Source organism: Balaenoptera ricei, chromosome 1 (assembly GCF_028023285.1).
Source record: "Balaenoptera ricei isolate mBalRic1 chromosome 1, mBalRic1.hap2, whole genome shotgun sequence".
NCBI classification, from domain to species: Eukaryota; Metazoa; Chordata; class Mammalia; order Artiodactyla; family Balaenopteridae; genus Balaenoptera; species Balaenoptera ricei.
The window spans coordinates 178,584,449-178,604,454 of NC_082639.1; the positions used below are offsets into that span (position 1 = coordinate 178,584,449).

Sequence of the window (20,006 nt, forward strand, 5' to 3'; positions counted from 1 at the left end):
ACTTCTTTTTTGGTGCATGTGTTATTAGAAGCATGTTTAATCTCCAAATATTTATGGATTTTTAACTTATTTTTCTGTTATTGATTTCCAGTTTAGTTCTATTGTAGGATGAGAATATACTTTCAATGATTTTTACACTTTAATATTTTTAAGGTGGATTTTAGGGTCCATTATGTGGTCCATCTTGAACATTTCATGTGAACTTGAGAAGAATGTGTATTAGGTGGAATAGTCTATAAAAGTCAGTTAGATGAGTTTGGTTCAGTGTTTTTCAGGTCAGCTGTATCCTTACTGATTTACTGGCTGCTGAATCTCTCAATTACTGAAACGGTGGTGTAGAATTCTCCAATTTTAATAGGATTTATCTATTTTTTTGTTGCACTTCTATCATATTTTGCTTCAAATATTTTGATGTTCTGTTTTTAGGTGCATTCTATCCTTGAGCTTTGGCCACTTTTTCATTATGTAATGCTCCTTTTTTTTCCCTGATAATTTTTCCAGTTTTGAGGTCTGAAATGAATATAGCTACTCCAGCTTTCTTTTGGTTTGTTAGCATAGTATGTTTTTCTCATCCCTTTATTCTTACCATATCTTTTTCTTTTTATTTAAGTTGGGTTTCTTATAGATCACATATTGGTGAGTCTTGTTCTTTTATCCATTCCATCAGTTTCTGTCTTTTAATTATTGAATTTTGGCCATTCACATTTAAGGTAATGATTGATATACCTAGAAGTGGAAATGTGGGCCACATGTTAACTCTATGTTTAAACTTTTGAGGAACAGCCAGACTGTTTTCCAAAGTAGCTGTTTCATTTTCATTCTCACCAATATGTATAAAGGTTCCAATTTCTCCACATCCTCACCGACACTAATTATCTGTCTTTTTAATTATAACCATTGTAGTGGTGTGAAGTGTTCTCTCACTGTGGTTTTGATTTGCATTTTCCTGATGACTAATTATGTCAAGCATCTTTTCATGTGCTTATTGGCTCTTTGGGTATGGTCTTTGGAGAAATATCTGTTCAAGTAGTTTTATCATTTTTAATGGGTTATTTGTCTTTATTACTGAGCTGTAATTGTTTTTTATATGTTCTAAGTACAAGTCCTTTATCAGCTATATGATTTGCAAATGTTTTCTCCCATTCTGCAAGTTGTCTTTAAATTTTCTTGACGGTGTCATTTGAAGCACAGTAGTTTTTAATTTTGATGAAGTCCAATTTATCTGTTTTTTCATTTGTTGCTCATGCATTTATGTCATATCTGTGAAACCACTGCCAAATCCAAGGTTATGAAGATAAGCAAACCCTTATGTTTGCTGCTAAGAGTTTTATAGTTTTAGCTCTTACATTTAGGTCTTTGATCCATTTTGAATTAATTTCTGTATATGGTGCTAGTTAAGGCTCCAGGTTCATTCTTTTAAATGTGGCTATCCAGTTGTCCCACCAGTATCTGTTTAAAAGAATATTCTTTCCTTGATAATTGGCAATCTTGTTGAAAATTGGTTTACCATACTCTGATGACTTTTAATCTATATTTTAGTGCTATTTTACTAGTGACTGCTCTAAGAATTAGACTATACATCTTTGTCTGCCACAGATTACTTCAGGTTTGTACAGGCTTAATTCTAGTAAAATATAACAACTATGCTCTGATGTAGCTCCTTTTCCTTCCCATTTTTGTGCTGTGATTGTGTGTGCATGCATGTGTGTGTGTGCATGTGGGTATATGTGTATGTTACACTAATATAATTATTGCTTTAAGCAATAGTAGGCTTTTAAAATGATTTGACAGAAGAAAGCAGAATATGAACACAACACACATACACTGTCTTTAATATTTATCCACAAAATTTACCCACATTTTACCATTTCTGGTGTTTTCCCTACCTTCCCATGATTCAATTTACTCTGTTTATCATTTCCTTTTAGCCTGGTGGATTGCTTTGGTGTTTCTGTCTGTATCCATTATTTCTAGTTTTCATAGGGCTAGACTGCTAACAATGAATTCTCTTAGATTTTTTTTTTTAATTATTTGAGAATACCTTTATTTAACTTTTACTTTTGATGAGTAATTTTTTCTAGATATAGAGTTCTTGGTACCAACTATTCTTTTTTCTTTTGGGACTTTAAATATGTCATTCTACTACCTTCTGGCCTCCTTTGTTTCTGTAAACCTTTAATTGTATTTCCCTTCAACTGTGTTATGAGTTGTTTTTCTCTTACTGCTTTCAAGAGTTTGTCTTTTTCTTTCACCAGTTTGACTACACTATGTCTAGGTCTGAATCACTTTGTGTGTATCCTACTTGAATTCATTATGCTTTCTGGAATTGGAGATAAGTGTTTTACGTTGAATTTGGACAGTTTGAGCCAATATTTCTTCAAATTTTTTTTCTCCTTTCTCTGTCTTTTCTCTCCTTTGTGGTTCCCATTCCACATATGTTGATGCATTGTACATATGACATTTACTCACAAGTCTCTGAGGCTGTTTTTACTTTTGTTAAATTTTTTTCTCTGTTCTTTGGATTAGATAAATAATATTGTTGTATATTTAAGTTCCGTCTGTTGCTTTATATCAAGTTTACTGATTCTTCTTTCATTTCAAATCTGCCATTGAGCCTTCTCTAGAGAAGTTTCCATTTTAGTTATTATACTGTTCAACTCTGGTTTTGGTGTTTTTATACATTCTCTTTCTCTATTGAAATTCCCTTTTTGTTGAAACACAATTATATTTTTCTTTAACTTTTAGAACACACTTATAATAGTTGCTTTGGCTTTCAGAGGTAGGCATTATCATCATCTTACTATAAATAAGAAAAGGGTCAGAGCATCCAATTGAAATTTGACTGCAATCATACAATTACCAAAGTTCCCAAGCTGGGATGTAATCCCACATGATGGATGTAGTCACAATATTATACTTTCCTTCCTTAAAAGAGAGTCTTATACAAAGACCATTCTTGGCAATTTTGATTAATGAGTGTATGACCATTTTCTCAGAATCCTACTTTTAGCACATAAAAGTGGGCTCAAGTTATCTCATGCCCAGGATTTCAAAATATTTATTCTTAGAGTGGTATTGAACTATCTAAACCTTCAGGTCTTTGAAAATTCTCATTTAAATGTGAAACAAGCACTATTCATCCACACTGTGAAGTCAGACAAGATTGTGGTTAGAGATGGTCATAAAAAGTAATCAACTTTAAACATTTGAAAGAGCCTATGTGTGTACATATGTGTATGATTGTGTTTGTTGTCAAGGAAATTTTCACGTAATGCAAATCATTTTCTACATCCTTTGACATGGGACTGAAACATCTATCTCTCTTTCAATCATCCCAAAAGTATTTTGCCATCTTAGAAAATAGTTTGATGGTCAGTTTTGATTGCTCTAACTCTGAAATCTATTGTGTTCCTGAGAGCATGCAGAGTTTTAGATGTAATCACTAATATTCACTAAAAACTTTAAATTGCCATGGATTGCAAGGCTCTTTGAGAGTGCTATAGATGAGACAGTTTATGAATCTTTGAAGTTCCACTAAGAATAACAGGATTTAGAGCCCTAAATTAAGATTCACTGAAAGATCAAATGTACTGTCAGTATTCAACCAACCAAAGTGACCATAGCAAAATATGGCAAATCGTTGAATTCAAAGATATAAGGTGCTGTTTGGAAATAATTCTCTTTTCATGTGTCATTTTGAGATTGTTATTACTCACTGTCCTATATCTAAATAGGCATATGGACAGTTAGAATTTTAACATAACAATGAAAATCCCCTCCAAAAAAGGATAAATAAAAGAGGAAGAGTGAGAATGTATCGAGGTTGAATATTTTTCTTGAAAAATGTGACATCAATATTATCTACCATAGGTTTAGAGACATTGTCTTTAGAAAGCTTATGCATAAGATATGGAATTTTATATATTTCAAATTCAGTGTTCTTGATATACTTTCTTAAAATGCTATTGTTGGATTATATCATGTCTTTAAAATGGAGTATATCACTCATGAGTACTGATGAATTAGTAATAGCTCTTAGTTGAAAGTCTTTGCCTGGTGTGTTAGGATAACTTCACGTTACTACTCCATACTTCTCACTCTGCTCTGTTCTCCAAGATTCTGTATGTTCTGTGTCAGCAGGCTGTCTTGCCCCCTGACTTTCGGTTGGCTTCAGCTACAAGTAGGAACCTTCTAGTCATCTGGAGGAGGGCTGGCAGAAAGGGAAGTTAGAACATTTAATCCCCAGCTCCCTGTCTCAGTATAAGAGTGGCCTTGAGCTGGCTCTGTCCTTCAATGAGTGGTCAGATGATGCTCTTCACACATCCCTTTCTGTCCCTGAGTGCTGTGCCCCTTCAAGCTAGGGATAATGTGTGAGAAAAAGTTAACATAGCAGGCCTGAATGCTTGTCTTTAGAAAGACCTGCTTACAAAGTTGGCCTTTGGCTGGCATCTGGGATTTGGATTTTGTGACGTCTTCCACCATCCTCAGAATTGTTAAGAAGGGCTCACTGTCCCTTAAATTTTGTACAGATTACATGGTTTATGCTTATTGGGCTGCAACCCACAGGAAATACTGGCCTCCATTTCCCCAGTTTTGAGACCAAAGAAGGAGTCCAGAGTCAATGACAGAGACATGAATGATTTAATGGATGGGAGAGCTTACATGTCTGAAGCAAGGTCCTGGAGTGACACCCCACCATATGCAGGGGACAGCGGGCAGGACATGGCTGTAGGCTTCACTGGGGGGTGGGTGGGAGAGATTGCCAGTTATAGGGGGAATTACCTCTGGCTGGCTCTTCGCTTACCAAGGAAACCAGCAGTGGGCCACGCCCTTCACTCCCTCTGATAAGAGCAATCATTAGCTGGGACCTGGGGCAAGTATGTAGGAGGGTCAGTCCTGTGAGTAGGTTGTAGGTGAAGCAGGCACTGGTTGAGCAGGGAATGTACAGAGAGCAAGAGAACAGCCCTCTTGAGTGGCCTGACCATACAATGCTTAACACCTGCTTTCTTTCTGGGAGTTTGGAATTTTGGTGTGTGCCAGGCAGAGGCTGCCTACATGAACAGCCCCCAGTATAAACACTGCACACTGAGTTTCTAATGAACTTCTCTGGTTGGCAACATTTCACATGTGTTTTTATATGTTGCTAGGGGAATTAAGCCCATCCTCTGTGACTGGAAGCTTGTGCCTGCTTTCCCCCATACTTCACCCATGTACGTTTTCCCTTTTTTGATTGTACTCTGTATCCTTTTGCTGTAATAAATCTTACCCATTAGTAGGACTATATGATGAGTGATAAATTTCTAGTGAATCATTGAGCCTGGGATTGGTCTTGACCCATGACATAAGTAGTAAAAGAGCTCTGCTATTACCATACCCCAGAGTACTGCTCCATGTCTTTTGATTCCTTTACATTCTGCCCACCCTTTTGAAAATAGTTTCTTTATTAAGCTCTTTTTTTTTTTAAATTAATTAATTTATTTATTTTTGGCTGTGTTGGGTCTTCGTTTCTGCGCCAGGGCTTTCTCTAGTTGTGGCAAGCGGGGGCCACTCTTCATCGCGGTGTGCAGACCTCTCACTATCGCGGCCTCTCTTGTTGCAGAGCACAGGCTCCAGACGTGCAGGCTCAGTAGTTATGGCTCACGGGCCTAGTTGCTCTGCGGCATGTGGGATCTTCCCAGACCAGGGCTCGAACCCGTGTCCCCTGCATTAAGCAGGCAGATTCTCAACCACTGCACCACCAGGGAAGCCCAAGCTCTTTATTAAATCACTTGAGTGTGCACTTTATTTTCTTCTGAAACGTTGACTATCGCCTAGTGACTGCAGATATTTCATATAATAATATTGATAATTGATTGATTCATGACCGATTCATGATTTAAAATTTTTTCTCAACAGAAAGATTAATGGTTTACAAAATAAGTTAACACAGCAAACTGTGCCTTTGTCATTTTATTCAATGAGAAAGTCCGATTAGATTATGCTTCTCTAAATGGATAAAGGGTTATGCATCTTAAACCAGCAGGGGGTAAATAAACTGGTGGTTGATTGCCCTTAAAATATAGTTAGACATTGTTTTTCTCCTTTACCTTTATATATTCTGGGGGAAAAAATGTAGACTGATTCTCCAAAATAGGGAGACTACGAAAAAAATATAGTGATAAGAAACAATGTGTTCATAGTATATATTTATACTATAAAAATATCACTAAAATAGTGAGATGAATGCTCTTATGTGCCTGATAGAAGCAAACATATTATCTCTAACAATCACAGCAGTTTTTATTTATTTTTTGTGCTATACAGCAGGTTCTTATTAGTTATCTATTTTGTATATATTAGTGTATATATGTCAATCCCAGTCTCCCAATTCATCCCCCCAGCCCTGCTTTCCCCCTTTGGTGTCCATATGTTTGTTCTCTACATCTGAATCACAGCACTTTTTAAATTGAAGTATAGTTGATTTACAATGTTTTGTTAGTATCAGGTGTACAGCAAAGTGCTTCAGTTATATACATATATTGATATATATTCTTTTTCAGATTTTTTTCCATTATAGATTATTACAAGGTATTGAATATAGTTCCCTGTGCTGTACAGTAGGTCCTTGTTGTTTATCTATTTTATGTATAGTAGTGTGTATCTTTTTTTTTTTTTAATGATTTTTTTTTTATTTATTTCTGTTTTATGGCTGTGTTGGGTCTTCGTTTCTATGCGAGGGCTTTCTCTAGTTGTGGCAAGCGGGGGCCACTCTTCATCGCCATGCACGGGCCTCTCACTGTCGCGGCCTCTCTTGTTGCGGAGCACAGGCTCCAGACGCGCAGGCTCAGTAACTGTGGCTCACGGGCCCAGCTGCTCCGCGGCATGTGGGATCTTCCCAGACCAGGGCTCGAACCCGTGTCCCCTGCATTGGCAGGCAGATTCTCAACCCCTGCGCCACCAGGGAAGCCCAGTAGTGTGTATCTTTTAATCCCAAACTCCTAATTTATCCCTTCTCCCCCTTCCGTCCCCCCTCCACCAATTTCCCCTTTGGTAACCATAAGTTTGTTTTCTATGTTACAATCACAGCATTTTTAACAGGTGTTATAAACAATCATAGCAGCTCTAACAGGTGCTTGGTGTTCACGTAGTACATTTAATTTGTTTCTTGCTAATATTTAGACTATTTAACATCCTTAGCATCCACAGCCATTTGTATCACTAGCTATTATTCTTCTTTTACACTATGGTCTATGAAGCAAGATGAAGCATTGTGCTTAATGGAATGGAAAACTTCCTTTTAAAAAATCCAAAAATTACACGACTTATTTCAAGTTTCAACACAATTTATGTGTATCAACTTTTAAATTAATTAAGTAGAAAATAAATATTATGCATCCTTGGATAGTTTCTCAGAAAAATTCAAAGAAAGAGGTGCAGAGTTAGAGAAATACTGTATGTTTTCATTTATATGTGGAATCTAAAAAAAAAAAGAACAAATAGAACAAAACAGAAACAGACTCAGATACAGAGAACAAACTAATGGTTGCCAGAGGGGAGGTGGGGAATGGGTGAAATAGGCAAAGGGGATTAAGAAGTACAAACTTCCAGTTACAGAATAAATAAGTCACAGGGATGTAGTGTACAGCACAGGGAATATAGTTAATAATGCTGTAATAACTCTGTATGGTGCATTATCTATACAAGTATCAAATCACTATGTTATACACCTGAAATGAATATAATATTGTAAGTCAACTATACTTCAATAAAAAAGAAGAGCTTATGTAAACTTTTGTGTTTTTTTTCCCCCCAACCATATTTATGTCAGCTGCATTGACCTACAAATGTATTTTATGTTTATAGATAAAAAGCTTTGTTTTAGAGAACTCATGATGTATACCCTTTGCTTATTAATGTCTTGGTAAACCACATGTCTTCTTGATAAAGTAATCCTGAATCAAATAGACCTCTTTGCTGGATATCTTACTTCAGTTTACTTGTGTCCTTATTGATTGCCTTTGCTGATACATGCTCTCTCCATTGTAATTTAGCTCCATCCCAGCAACCTCCACCCAGAGGAAAAGTTCAAAATTCTTCTGCTATCAGTCTTTCCTGGAGTCCACCTGATTCTCCAAATGCCCACTGGCTCACTTACAGTTTATTCAGGGATGGTTTTGAAATCTACACAATTGAAGATCAATACCCATATGGTGAGTTTCAAGGTTTGGTGATGGAAAGATATAATATTCTGAAAATTGATACATTAGTTAAGTTCTTTGACATTGAGGAGACATGTTGTTGTCTAGCATGGAGTGTTTCAGCAGAGAGAATTACAAATCTCACTAGTAATCAAAGAAATGCAGTGAAAATGAGATGCTTATTATTTGATAAGACATGAATGCTTATCAAAGCCTCAAAGATTAAAAAAAATTACCCTTTCCAGGATTAATGAGGATATGGAGGAGCTAGAACTTACATAAACTGCTGGGCTATGTGTGAGAGTTCATCGGTATGACTTTTCATGTGGGATAACTTGTTAAAATATACGCGAAACCTTACCCTTTTGCAAACCATTTGACTCAGCAAACCTACTTTAGAAAATGTATCTCAAATGAATAGTCATAAAGGGACACCAAATCACAAAATATGTCCAAACCTGCACTATTTGTAATTGCAAAATATTGGAAAAAGTCAGACATTCAAAAAACTTTCAGTAAATTATGGTACATGATATAATAGAATCTGGTGCATTATTCAGTAAATTGTAGAATATGGTCACCTATAAAGTGCTATCTTAGTTTACTTATTAATGAATGGGAAATGTCTATGACGTACTGTTTAAGGTAACTAAAAGATATTAAAATAATCTATGAATTATATTTTAATTTAAAATATATAAAAATACTGGAAGACTTACAACAAACTGGTCTCTCATTTTTCTGGGTGTAAGGATTATAGAAAATTTATCAAATATTTCTATTATAAGGGGTTCACATTTTAAATTCTCAGGTTGAAAAATGGACTTTTCAAAAAGGGAAATCAGAGTACTAACATTCAAGCAAATAGTATAATTTTATGCATACATTGCCATTTCCACAGAGGTAAAACCCAGCAACATGGAACTAAATTGAGAGAAGAAGGATGTGGACAAACCATGATGACTATCTTTGCACCTGTAACTATTATGAAGATTTTGAAGGAGCTTGTAGAAATCAAACTATTTAGACCCATTATCTTTAAAAAGATTTACTCAGATGTTTTAGATAATTTTTCCCTAAAGACAGAGGGAAAACTTGGAAATTTTCTTCCAGCTCTGTCTTCTCTGATGTTTGCTTTGGTCATGTTTAGCTACAAGCTAGTTTAAGAAACTAGTTTAAGAAACATTGGAACAGTGATTCCAATTCAGGTTTCCATGTTGTTCTCTTTGTTTAAGACCCAGTTTTCCAAATTCTAGTTTAACATGATAAATTAATTAGAAAAGTGTATAAAGCTATGTAAAATCACTGAAGTTCCATAATCTTTCTGAAAATGATTAGGAAGGTGCCTTGTTTTGACATATTGATTGGCGTTACAACTTTTGCATAGCATACAGTTTTATTTTGTATATATTATAGTAGGTTACATTTTGCACCCAGTTCTGTATGACTTATGTTATTACATTCAGTACTTTGTGTTAACTCTAAATGTCTCTTCAGTACTCCTAGTCTTCTTTGAAGTTAATGGAAACTCTGAACTTTATAATGCAGATTGCAAAGGGAAAGGAACATCTGTCTACATCTGCTATGTTGGCAAAGCATCCTAAAAACCTGCTACTAGAATGTTTATTTTCTTCCAAATATCAGCATGATCCAGGTGTCCTGAAACTTAAGTTTTTGTGATAGAAGAAGAGAGAGTTATTAAAATATTGAAAGTGTTTTGAAGATGACACTATTACTGGTTGAATTATTTCTTAAGTTGTATATTAGGGTCACTCTATTTTCCATATAGGTTAATTCAATAGTAAAATTAAACCTCAATTATACCCTTCAACCCAGAGGCATGTTTTACGTAGTAACATACAGTGATCTATTTTATAGAATATTACATGTGAGTACAACACTCTGGCTCTTTTTCATGATTGCACTAATATTGAATCCAAATAACAGTTTCTTACATAATAAACGTGTGCTCGTTCACTAATCAGAAATTTATATAATCCTATTAAACAGGTATTATTTCTTAAATCCTTATTTTTCATTAAAAAAATGCCACTTCTGGCATTTCTTGACAATCACTATAATTAATGATATGCAAATTATCTGCATGATGGCATTTGAATAGTAAGAACAATTGGTTAATGCTGTCAGAATTTTGTATCATTCTAATAATACCCTCATGTTTATTAGTCTATTTCCAGTGTGTGGATAGCATGTGTAATATGAAGAGGAAACAGTACTTATATCCAGTCGGATGAACACAAATCTTTGGGTTAAATAAAGGCATTTGGAATTATAGGTGGAGAATCATTGAACTTTTCAAAGAAAATTAATAGTGTGTCTTCCAAGCAAGTTTGACCATTTGGTTGAGACCATTATAGAATTCCTTGTTAGAATAAAACTTTTCCTAGCTGGCCTGATGCACTAAAGGATTCTCCAGGGCAGTAGTTTCCAACCTAAGATCATAACACATCGGTATTTTCATTTTTAGAGCTTGCAAATTATTTGTTCTTAGTAATACCTGCTAATAATGATGGAATAATTTTAAAGTTTATAAATAACTTTTTAAAAGGAAGTTGAGGTATAGTCAGTGGTTTCCCTAGGTAACATTTCACTCATTTTGCATCCTAATTAGTTTTCAAGAGTAGAAGAGAAAGGTGTAAGTTAGCACAGTGGGGATTGTACATAATCAGCCCCTAATATTATCTCCCCTGCAACCACGATTAGGGTTGCCAATAGGTATTTTATGTGTTATAGGGGTGAAGAGAACAGCTGTTGTAGGAAATAGCACACTTTTGATAGTATTGAAGTTTTAAGGGGTAGTCAGTAAATCATATTATTTTTTCCTACTTGAGTTTGAAGCTAAAGGGGAACTAGACATAAGGATTCCATCTATAAGATGGAAATGAAAAACAAAAATCATCATCATTATTAATAGGAGCCAGATTGGGGAATATACCTTTTCTCCTGCAGGAAGACAGATTAGAAAAGAAATCAGTGGGCTGAGGATGCTTTGCTTTTTTTTCCTCCCAAATTCACAATCGGTTAAATCTTTCCTCCTTTGGGTCACCATGAGTGGGGAGATAGTCCTTAAATGTTACTCCAGGGAAATGCTTTCACAGGGACACTAGAGGAAGATTATTTCTACGTGTGACCATTGCTTACGTCACTAGGGACATTAACATAGTTTAAGATGAGAGTTTTAGACAACATTGTATCTTAGTGAACTCTGGGATTTCATTTCTACCTTTAATGTCATTATCATTTATTATTCCATACCACATCAAAGGATCAATGTAACAAGGGTAAGGTTGTTCAGTTACCTCTGAGAGAAATAAACCTAAAAAACCCAGAAAATATAAGCAGGGGATAAGAATGAAAACAGAATAGATGAAAATCAATGTTTTTTATTATAAGGCTCTTAATACTATTTCCTAGAAAAAAAAATATGTATATGAAGAGTCATTCATTCATTCAGTTACACTTTGTTCACTGCTTACTGCAGACCAGGAACGGTACCAGCCACTAGAAATACAAGGATGGAAGGAACAGTTCTCATTATTGAAAAGAGATATAGATAAATATACCAAGATTACAAAGTAATATATTAAATATTGTACCAGAATAGACTTGAGTACTAAGAAATATTTTTAGAATATTTCTGAGTATCCTATAAGTGGAGGAGGGGTAAAAAGCAACCATGCCTGTGAGGGCAGAGATAGTGATTGAGAACCATTGAACGTTCCACAAAAACAGGTGATGTGAGGTGAATTAACCAGATACCACAGTAGAGGAAGACTTACTCTCATGGAAGAACTTGTACAAGACAAGGCATGAAGGTGTGTGAGAAAATAAGGTTAATTCAGGCAACTTGCACAGTTCCATGAGGCTCTGGTGGGTGGTACTTTAGGGGGAATGCCACACACGGGGGCTGGGGTCAACCAATATTGTGACCCAGTGCATCTCTAAAGAGGAATTTCATGATGTTCTTGTACAATAATTTCTCTGAACACCTGATTTTGATTTGAATTTGTATAACTTTTTATTATAAAAGTGGTATATCCAATTAAGAAAATTTAAAGGAAAAAAAATTAAAGCATCACAATTCCAGCATTCTAGTGCAAAAACGAATTTCATTTTGGAAAATTTCTGGGAAAATATGTACTTCAGTTTATTTTGCATAATAATCAAGTCTATGCAGTATTACATTTCATATTTTTTCTCATGTTGCTGTATGGTCTTCATCACTATTGTTTTAAATAACTATATAATATTAGAATCCTATTAATGTAATATTAGACTAATATAACTCATTAAGAAATTCAACTTTAATTTACTTAAACATTTCCTATTATAAATAACACATCAGTCATTTTATATGCTTCCCAAGGAAATGTTTCCCAAGAATATGGCTAAAGATCATGGTCTCATAAAAGATTTTTTAGTGTATACTTGTACAAGTTATCAAGTTGTTGCCTCTCCGTTTCAAACCTTGGCTTCATTGCCTGCTTTGTGGTAATGGAGCTGGAAGCTGTAAACATCTCCCCTTTACTAGCCGGTATGATGTTGCACTCTATCAGTAGAGGGTGTTGGAGGGATCCTGCAGGAGGTGGAGGTTTCTTTTCCTGGTTCTGGTGTACACCCCTCTCTGGAGATCACTCAACAAGTGATGTTCAGCCATACACAGTTGCCAAGCTACCCTTGGGCAGCTTTTCCCCAGGACCCCAAAGGGCAGCTTTCCCGAGCTCTGGCCCCATAAGAGTGAGTTCTACAAGATGCACCCCAGAAGACAGTGCATGGCAGTCCCAGTAAATTCTTCTGATGCCCAGGTGGCATCTTCCCCTAGTACCACAGACGGTGGCTTTCCAGTGAGTTCCATGGTGCAGCCTCTCATCATGGGCAGCTTTCCTTGGCACTCTGCCAGAAAGTTTTTTCTCTGTAAGTTCTGTGGTAGAGCACCTGAGGTGCTAGAGGCCAGGTTCCAAGGGAGTTCTGCCTTCATGGAACCTCAGCGAACTTCACCATCAAGTGGGCCACGGTTGCACCCTGTCCAACAAAGTCTGATCTCCTCCCAGGTCTTATCTCTTCCAGGTCTGTTCCTTCCCTAGGCGCTCTGCTTCAGCCCTGGGGGTAGTGACTTTTCCCTGTCTCTGTCTCTTCTCTTCCTGCATTCTTTAGAGGTTTCTGGTCCCCTAAGTAAGTAAAACCCTTTTGTAATCAATCATTCTTTGTATTCAGCTTTCCTTGTTCAGATTACTCTGTGCTTTCTGTGACCTGATTGGACTCTAGTCTGATATTCAACATATTTTCATGAAGAATTTGCAATGACATATGTAACAGAATGTCAAAATAACCCTTCACTCAGATGGTCACTGTCTTAGTCTGTTTAGGCTGCTATAACAAAATACCACAGGCTGACTGGCTTCTAAACAACAGAAATTTATTTCTCAATGTTCTGGAGGCTAGAAGTCCAAGGTCAGGGTGCCAGCATGGTTGGGTTCTGATGACGGCCCTCTTCGGGGTTGCAGTCTGCCAACTTCTCGCTGTGTCCTCACGTGGTGAAAGGGATGAGGGATTTTTCTGGGGCCTCTTTTGCAAGGGTACTAATCCCATGTGTGGACTCTACCCTCATGATGACATCATTTTTCAAAGTCCCCCCACCTCCTAATACCATCACCTTGGGCATTAGGTTTCTAGCATATGAATTTGGGGGAGGATACAACGTTCAGTCTATAGAATTCACTCTTGTTCAGTCTTCAATTATTCCCTTTCCCCCACCATCGTGAATGCATTCGGGGGAAGGACAGTTTCCCCTGGCCCTTTGCTTCTGCAGAAACGTCAGAGGATGCTGGCTCATTTGAGAGGTAATGCTCTTGCCACGCTCATGGCATCAACGACCAATGCATAACGCTCGGGAACACGTGTTCATCCTCATCTTGTTTAGGTCTTCGTGAACACCCTGCTATCTCAGCCTCCCCTGGGCTCTTGCTATTGCTGGGAGCTCGCTGAGATTTGTTTTCCACATTTGCCATCCAACCTTTGGCCCCCCCCAAGTCTGGAGGGTCACCTTGTCCCAGTCACGGAAGGTCCCATAGCACACTTGCTGGATCTCAACATGGCATCCTCGTCACTCTGGAAACCAAGCAATCCTGTGGATTAAAACCGTACGCTAGATGCTTAACTACTTTTCTTTAAGCACTTAAATATGCTGCATCTGCCTACTAATATAGGGCACCCGCTGCATGATGGGCCTCTCCTCACCCTTCCCCCGCACATGGTCCCAGGAGGGAGTGGGTGGCGGCCGCACTGGCATTTGTATGTTTCACAATCCTGACTTACATTCTCTGTCCCTTTCCCTTAGAGAACGGAAAGTTCCAGGCATATGCCTGATCATGTCCACTCCCCGTCATTTTTTTTCTTTTACCTCCTTTTTCTACCTCCTTCTCTCTCTTCAAATCCTTCATGTCTAGAATTGTGTGAATTCTCCATTGCTGATAACAAATTGTCTCTACAACACAGCAGCTTAAAGCAACAATAATCATTTATAGTTTCACAGTTTCCATGGGTTGGAAATTCAGAAGAGGCTCTAGTCAAGATGTTGGCTAGGTGACAGACCTGGCCTGTGGCAGTAGTTTGCCAACCCTTGGTCTAGTGTATCAGTGTCTAAAAAACAATCTGATTACTATAAGAAACCTAGTTATTTCTGTTTCAGAGAATTTGCAAGGACTCTCTTATACCTTCTATAAAAAGGATGCCGTATCATATAAAGAACAAAACAAAAGCTTAAGCTTCTAAATATGCATCATTCCAAAAGGCACTTTTCTTATATTTTACTGCACAATAAAAGTAACCAGTATTTGCTTCATCTCAATTTTTAAAAATATGAACCATACTTGTATTCAAAAGAGTGGATTGGTGTAGTTTAATGTAGTTATGTTATATAACAAAAATAATTAGGAATGTTTCCTTGCCAATTTGTGGAATGTAACTCTTTTCTTCTTTTTTTTTTAAACTTCAGATATTCAGTACTTCTTAGACACTGCGCTGTCGCCATATACCTCCTATTCCTATTACCTCGAGACCAGCAGCTTGCGTGGTTCAACAAGGAGTGCAGCTGTCACCTACAGGACAAAACCAGGGGCCCCAGAGGGAAGCCTGAACTTAAGTTATATCAGTCCTATTAGCTCAGACTCTGTGACACTTACCTGGGCTGTACCTTCAAATCGTTCTGGTCCTATCGAGAAATATATTTTGTCCTGTGCTCCTCTAGATGGCATCCAGCCCTATGTTCCCTATGAAGGTCCTGAAACCACCGCTACCATCTGGAATCTGGTTCCATTCACCAAATACCGTTTTGCTGTACAGGCGTGTACTAGTGGGGGTTGTTTACACAGCACCCCTCTGACAGTGACCACGGCCCAGGCACCTCCCCGAAGTCTGGGTCCACCCGAGGTGCGGAAGATCAGTTCCACAGAGCTTCATGTAGAATGGGCGCCACCGATGGAACCAAATGGTAGGAATTCAAGGCCTAGATTTCCCATTCTTGGGTAAAACATGAAGGAGAATCTGGGTATTTGGAATTGTGCAATAAGATTCTGACAACCATTTTCATTTTTATAGCTGCATGATGTCGTAATTGGGAAACAATTTCTAAAGATATACTATTTGTCCTGGTTAGTAGAATAAGTATATTTCTTTAATCTAATAACAAATTCCACTCATTTAAATTGCCCCCTAGAAGGCTAATATTATCTTTGCTCTTAGTGACATCTGCCATAACACAAATGATGTTTCTAATTTGAAACTCACTTAGGAAATGCATTATATTTGACTGTGTCACAAGTTAGGGCACCCATAAGCAGTAAATTTTCTTTTAAGCAAGAAAAAGATATGAAATAGTACAAAAAATATGTATATAGGCTAGCTGACTCCATTAAGTTAATTTTGGGGCTTATATAATTGAACCCTTGGTTATACAGGCCAGCACACATTCATAGATTTTTAGTAATTTAATATCGTGTACGTATTATAACAAAAGCTTTTTTCTTAGGATTTTTAAGTTACTTGATAAAACTAGGTGGAAATGAACTGTAATATTCTAATATTTATGTAAACAAGGCTTACATTAAGCAGATAATCAAATTAAAATCCCCAAATTTGAAACTATACAAATTGAAGGTACAGTGATCAAATTTCCAAAAAGAGATAGCCATTCTTAGTAGAAATTATGACCAATCATCCTGAAAAATATTGAATGTACCTATCATAAATTATAGTTATTTTGTGTTTGTACACTTTTGTGCTCAGTTTTCATTTTCCATGAATATGCTTTACAGTGATATTTCATGCATTCATGTAGCTATCAACTTCTAGTTTGTTTCTTTTTATAAGTACCTATCATGTATATTACCAAGAAAATAGACAGGTAATTGAGTCAGAAGAACAAGGAAAGCCAGGACTCTTCACATAACCTAACATCACCCCACCCCTAAAATAGCCCATTTGTCTAATAAGTCCTCTTTGTTCACCGTTTCACTTTTCTAGGCATAATTATACGATATGAACTATACATGAAAAGACTGAGATCTAATGGAGAAACCAGGTCAGCAGAAAGTCGAGTTTTTCAGAGCAGTGGCTGGCTCAGTCCTTACCCACTTGCAGAATCAGCCAATGAAAATGCATTAGAACCTCCCCAATCAACCACAATCATCACTGACTTGGAGCCGTACACCAAGTACAAGTTTAGAGTCTTAGCTGTGAACATGGCTGGGAGTGTGTCTTCTGCCTGGACCACAGGAAGAACGGGAGAATCAGGTGAAGACTAATGCTTTGTACTCTACTTTGGAAACTCCTGAATGAAAATATTGCCTCAAATTAAAGTCAACAGCACTAAATACATTCGAAAAGCAGGAGCTGTACATTTATATAAACCAAGGAAATATTGAATGCATAGATTGGTTTCATAGATAACTCAAGGTCACAAAGTTCTTGCAGTAAGTTCTAGGCAAAAAAATAATGTTTTAGTTGTTACTTCAAGGGGCAAAAATGACTTAACTGTAGTTATAGTCTTTTGGAAGTGTTTGTCAAAAATAGCAATTGGTTTCCAGTCCTGAAGTGGGATGGCCATATGTCCCATCTTGCTCCAAATTCAGTACAATTTATGTTCAGTGAAAGAGAAAACTGTTACCAGTTTCACAAATCTGTTTATGTTTTTCTTTCTCTTTCCAAAACAAATAGTTTAGGTACCAAATTGTACCTTAAAATATAATGCCAGACATCAAAATCTGTAATTCACAAGTGTGTTTATAAGCAGTTGGCAATATGGTAAGGAAAGATGGTGAAAAGTTTTAATTTTCTTAAGATAGCTTTACTAAGGCAAATGAGATATTTTTAATCCTCCACCTCATTCTTTATATTATAAACACGTCAAATTTCATGAGCCCTTGACAAAAAAACTACACTTTTGTTATGCTTTGAATCTATAGATATCCAAAGAAACCCAAGTCACGATTTAAATTGGATCTGTTAGGACTGTGGAGGGTAAGGGTAGCTTCAAGTTTGATGTCCAAGGGAATCATTTCATGAATAAAATGTGCATTGTGCTTGAGCATCTCTTAATGACTCCCAGCCATCTTGTCCAAATAATAAGGCCATGATAGCACAAGTGATGAGCCATGGCATTCCGGAAGGGGAAAGTCAAGGTCAGAAATGAAAAGTAATGGATGAAACAGCAATACTGGACCCTCATAATCGTATGGGTCACTGGCTAATGAAAGTGAAATGAGGTCCTTTGATAATACACCTTTGGTTAGCACATTTAAAATCCATATTAAGCTCTCAAGGATGGCAGGGGGAGAATGTATGTGTGTATGTCCCTGAACATTTCAATCCAGATTTATTGAAAACTTTTCGAATTTCTTCGGGGTTATTTAGAACATTTTCGATTTCCCTCTTTCTAAACAGTAATATTCTCCCAGAAGCTCAGTGAATTACTTCTCCACATAAGAAGTCCAATATGTCACTATGCATTGTTCTAAATTTTGAGGACTGAGACATATTCTGTTTTTGTGGCTTCTCCTTTCAAAGACATCATAAGACCTATGGTTTCCTCCCCAGCTATCTACTAGTTACCTTTATGAACACAAGCAAATTCCTATTTTTTAATTTTGTAAATGGAAAATATCTTTGTTAGTAATGTGAAGGTGGAGAACATCCTTGCAGATATAAAAATAAGTGAGTAGCTTTTACACACACCAGCATCTTCTTTGATTTTTAAAAATTAGAATATTATGTAAGGAGTGAGGTGTTTCAGAAACTAGCATAAATGTGTGAATTCAGGTTGAAAACGTGTGAATACAGCATTCATTGTTTTGGCTGTTGTTGTTGTTGTTGTTAACAGCGCCTGTATTCATGACCCCTCCTTCAGTCTCCCCCCTCTCACCATACTTGCTCAACGTGTCCTGGGAGATGCCAGCAGATAATGTGACAAGAGGAAAAGTTGTGGGGTATAACGTCAATATGGTTTCTGAACAATCACCTCAACAATCTAGTCCGGTGGTGTTTTCACAGGTATTGTTATTTTCAACTAACGACCTTTCAGAATTGAATTATGTCTTCATATTGACATTTTCTGTATTTGCAGAATGCTGACAGAATTTTCATTTATATTGGGTTGGCCAAAACTTTTGCTCAGTTAATGAATACATTCAATAAATTTCTTGATGAAAATGAAAAATATGTCTTATTTTTACTTAAAACCGAATGAAGATTTTGGCCAATCCAATACAATCCTTAAAGGGGGCATTCATTTCTTAATATAATATTTATGAATACAAGGCTCTAAATACTTATATCACTCATTTTTTCCTAATATAAGGGTATATGGAAATAAAGTTGGTATAATTTTGTTTCATGAAATCTACTTTTTCCACTTAGCATATATCCTTAAATATCTTGCAAGAAGCTGACATTCAGTAGCTGTGTACTATCATATTATCTGGGTACACAATAATAATTCAACCAATCCACAATCAATTGTTATGTCTATTGTATTAATTCTCTTGGAAATCTAAATGACATTGATAAGAACATCTTATACGTACATTTTACATATTTCTATTTCCTAAGAATAAATTCTGAGGGATGCAGTTTATCACAGCTTATAGCAAAGGTTGTGAACATGTTCAAGGTTTGGGATATATAGTGACATATTTCCTTCTAGTGGGTTATATCCAGCCAGCAGTAATGAGAATAATGATCATAGGTAACGGTTACTGAGGCTTTACTGTGTACATAGACCAATTCATTTGATATGTATAATAATCCTGGAGGATGAGAGGCTCTTGTTACCCTACAGTTTATGGTGTGACCAGTGTCCTTTCTATCAGCATAAGAGTGACCAATGACAAAGACAGGCTGATGTCAACTGGACAAGTCATTCTGCATACTTGGCTGTTTAGCATCTCTTCTGAGGAAGATGCTCTTTGGAGGACGTTAACAGGACATGAAAAGATCTTTGCACTTACTTGATGCCCTGTCCCATGGGCCTATCCACATTCTTCTTCCCTAGACATCCTAGTTCCTGATTTTCTAGTCTTTTTTGTTTTACGGCCATGTTCAATACAACCAAACCACAGCCATATAATTCAGGGACCCTTCCCTTTCCACACAGAATAAATGACCAGGTGCACTACCTAAAGTTTTGCCCATTGAAAGGATTTCTTTTTATTGCTGGGTTTTAGGACCATCCCTGAATGGAGATATAAAGCAGCCAGCACCCATTTTTGACTTCATTAACCACATACTAAGACAACCCATCAGCAAACCAAACCA

At 36.7% G+C, this 20,006-nt stretch overlaps 1 protein-coding gene across 1 annotated transcript in view; it reads left to right on the plus strand.

Moving 5' to 3' along the window:
• USH2A (usherin) overlaps positions 1-20,006 on the plus strand; it is a 775,536-nt gene that overhangs the window by 198,020 nt on the left and 557,510 nt on the right. Inside the window, exons 15-18 of the mRNA XM_059905730.1 lie at positions 8,031-8,189; positions 15,193-15,687; positions 16,719-16,988; positions 18,574-18,743. Of these exons, the coding sequence (XP_059761713.1) occupies positions 8,031-8,189; positions 15,193-15,687; positions 16,719-16,988; positions 18,574-18,743 (1,094 nt within the window). The remainder of the gene's footprint in view (positions 1-8,030; positions 8,190-15,192; positions 15,688-16,718; positions 16,989-18,573; positions 18,744-20,006) is intronic.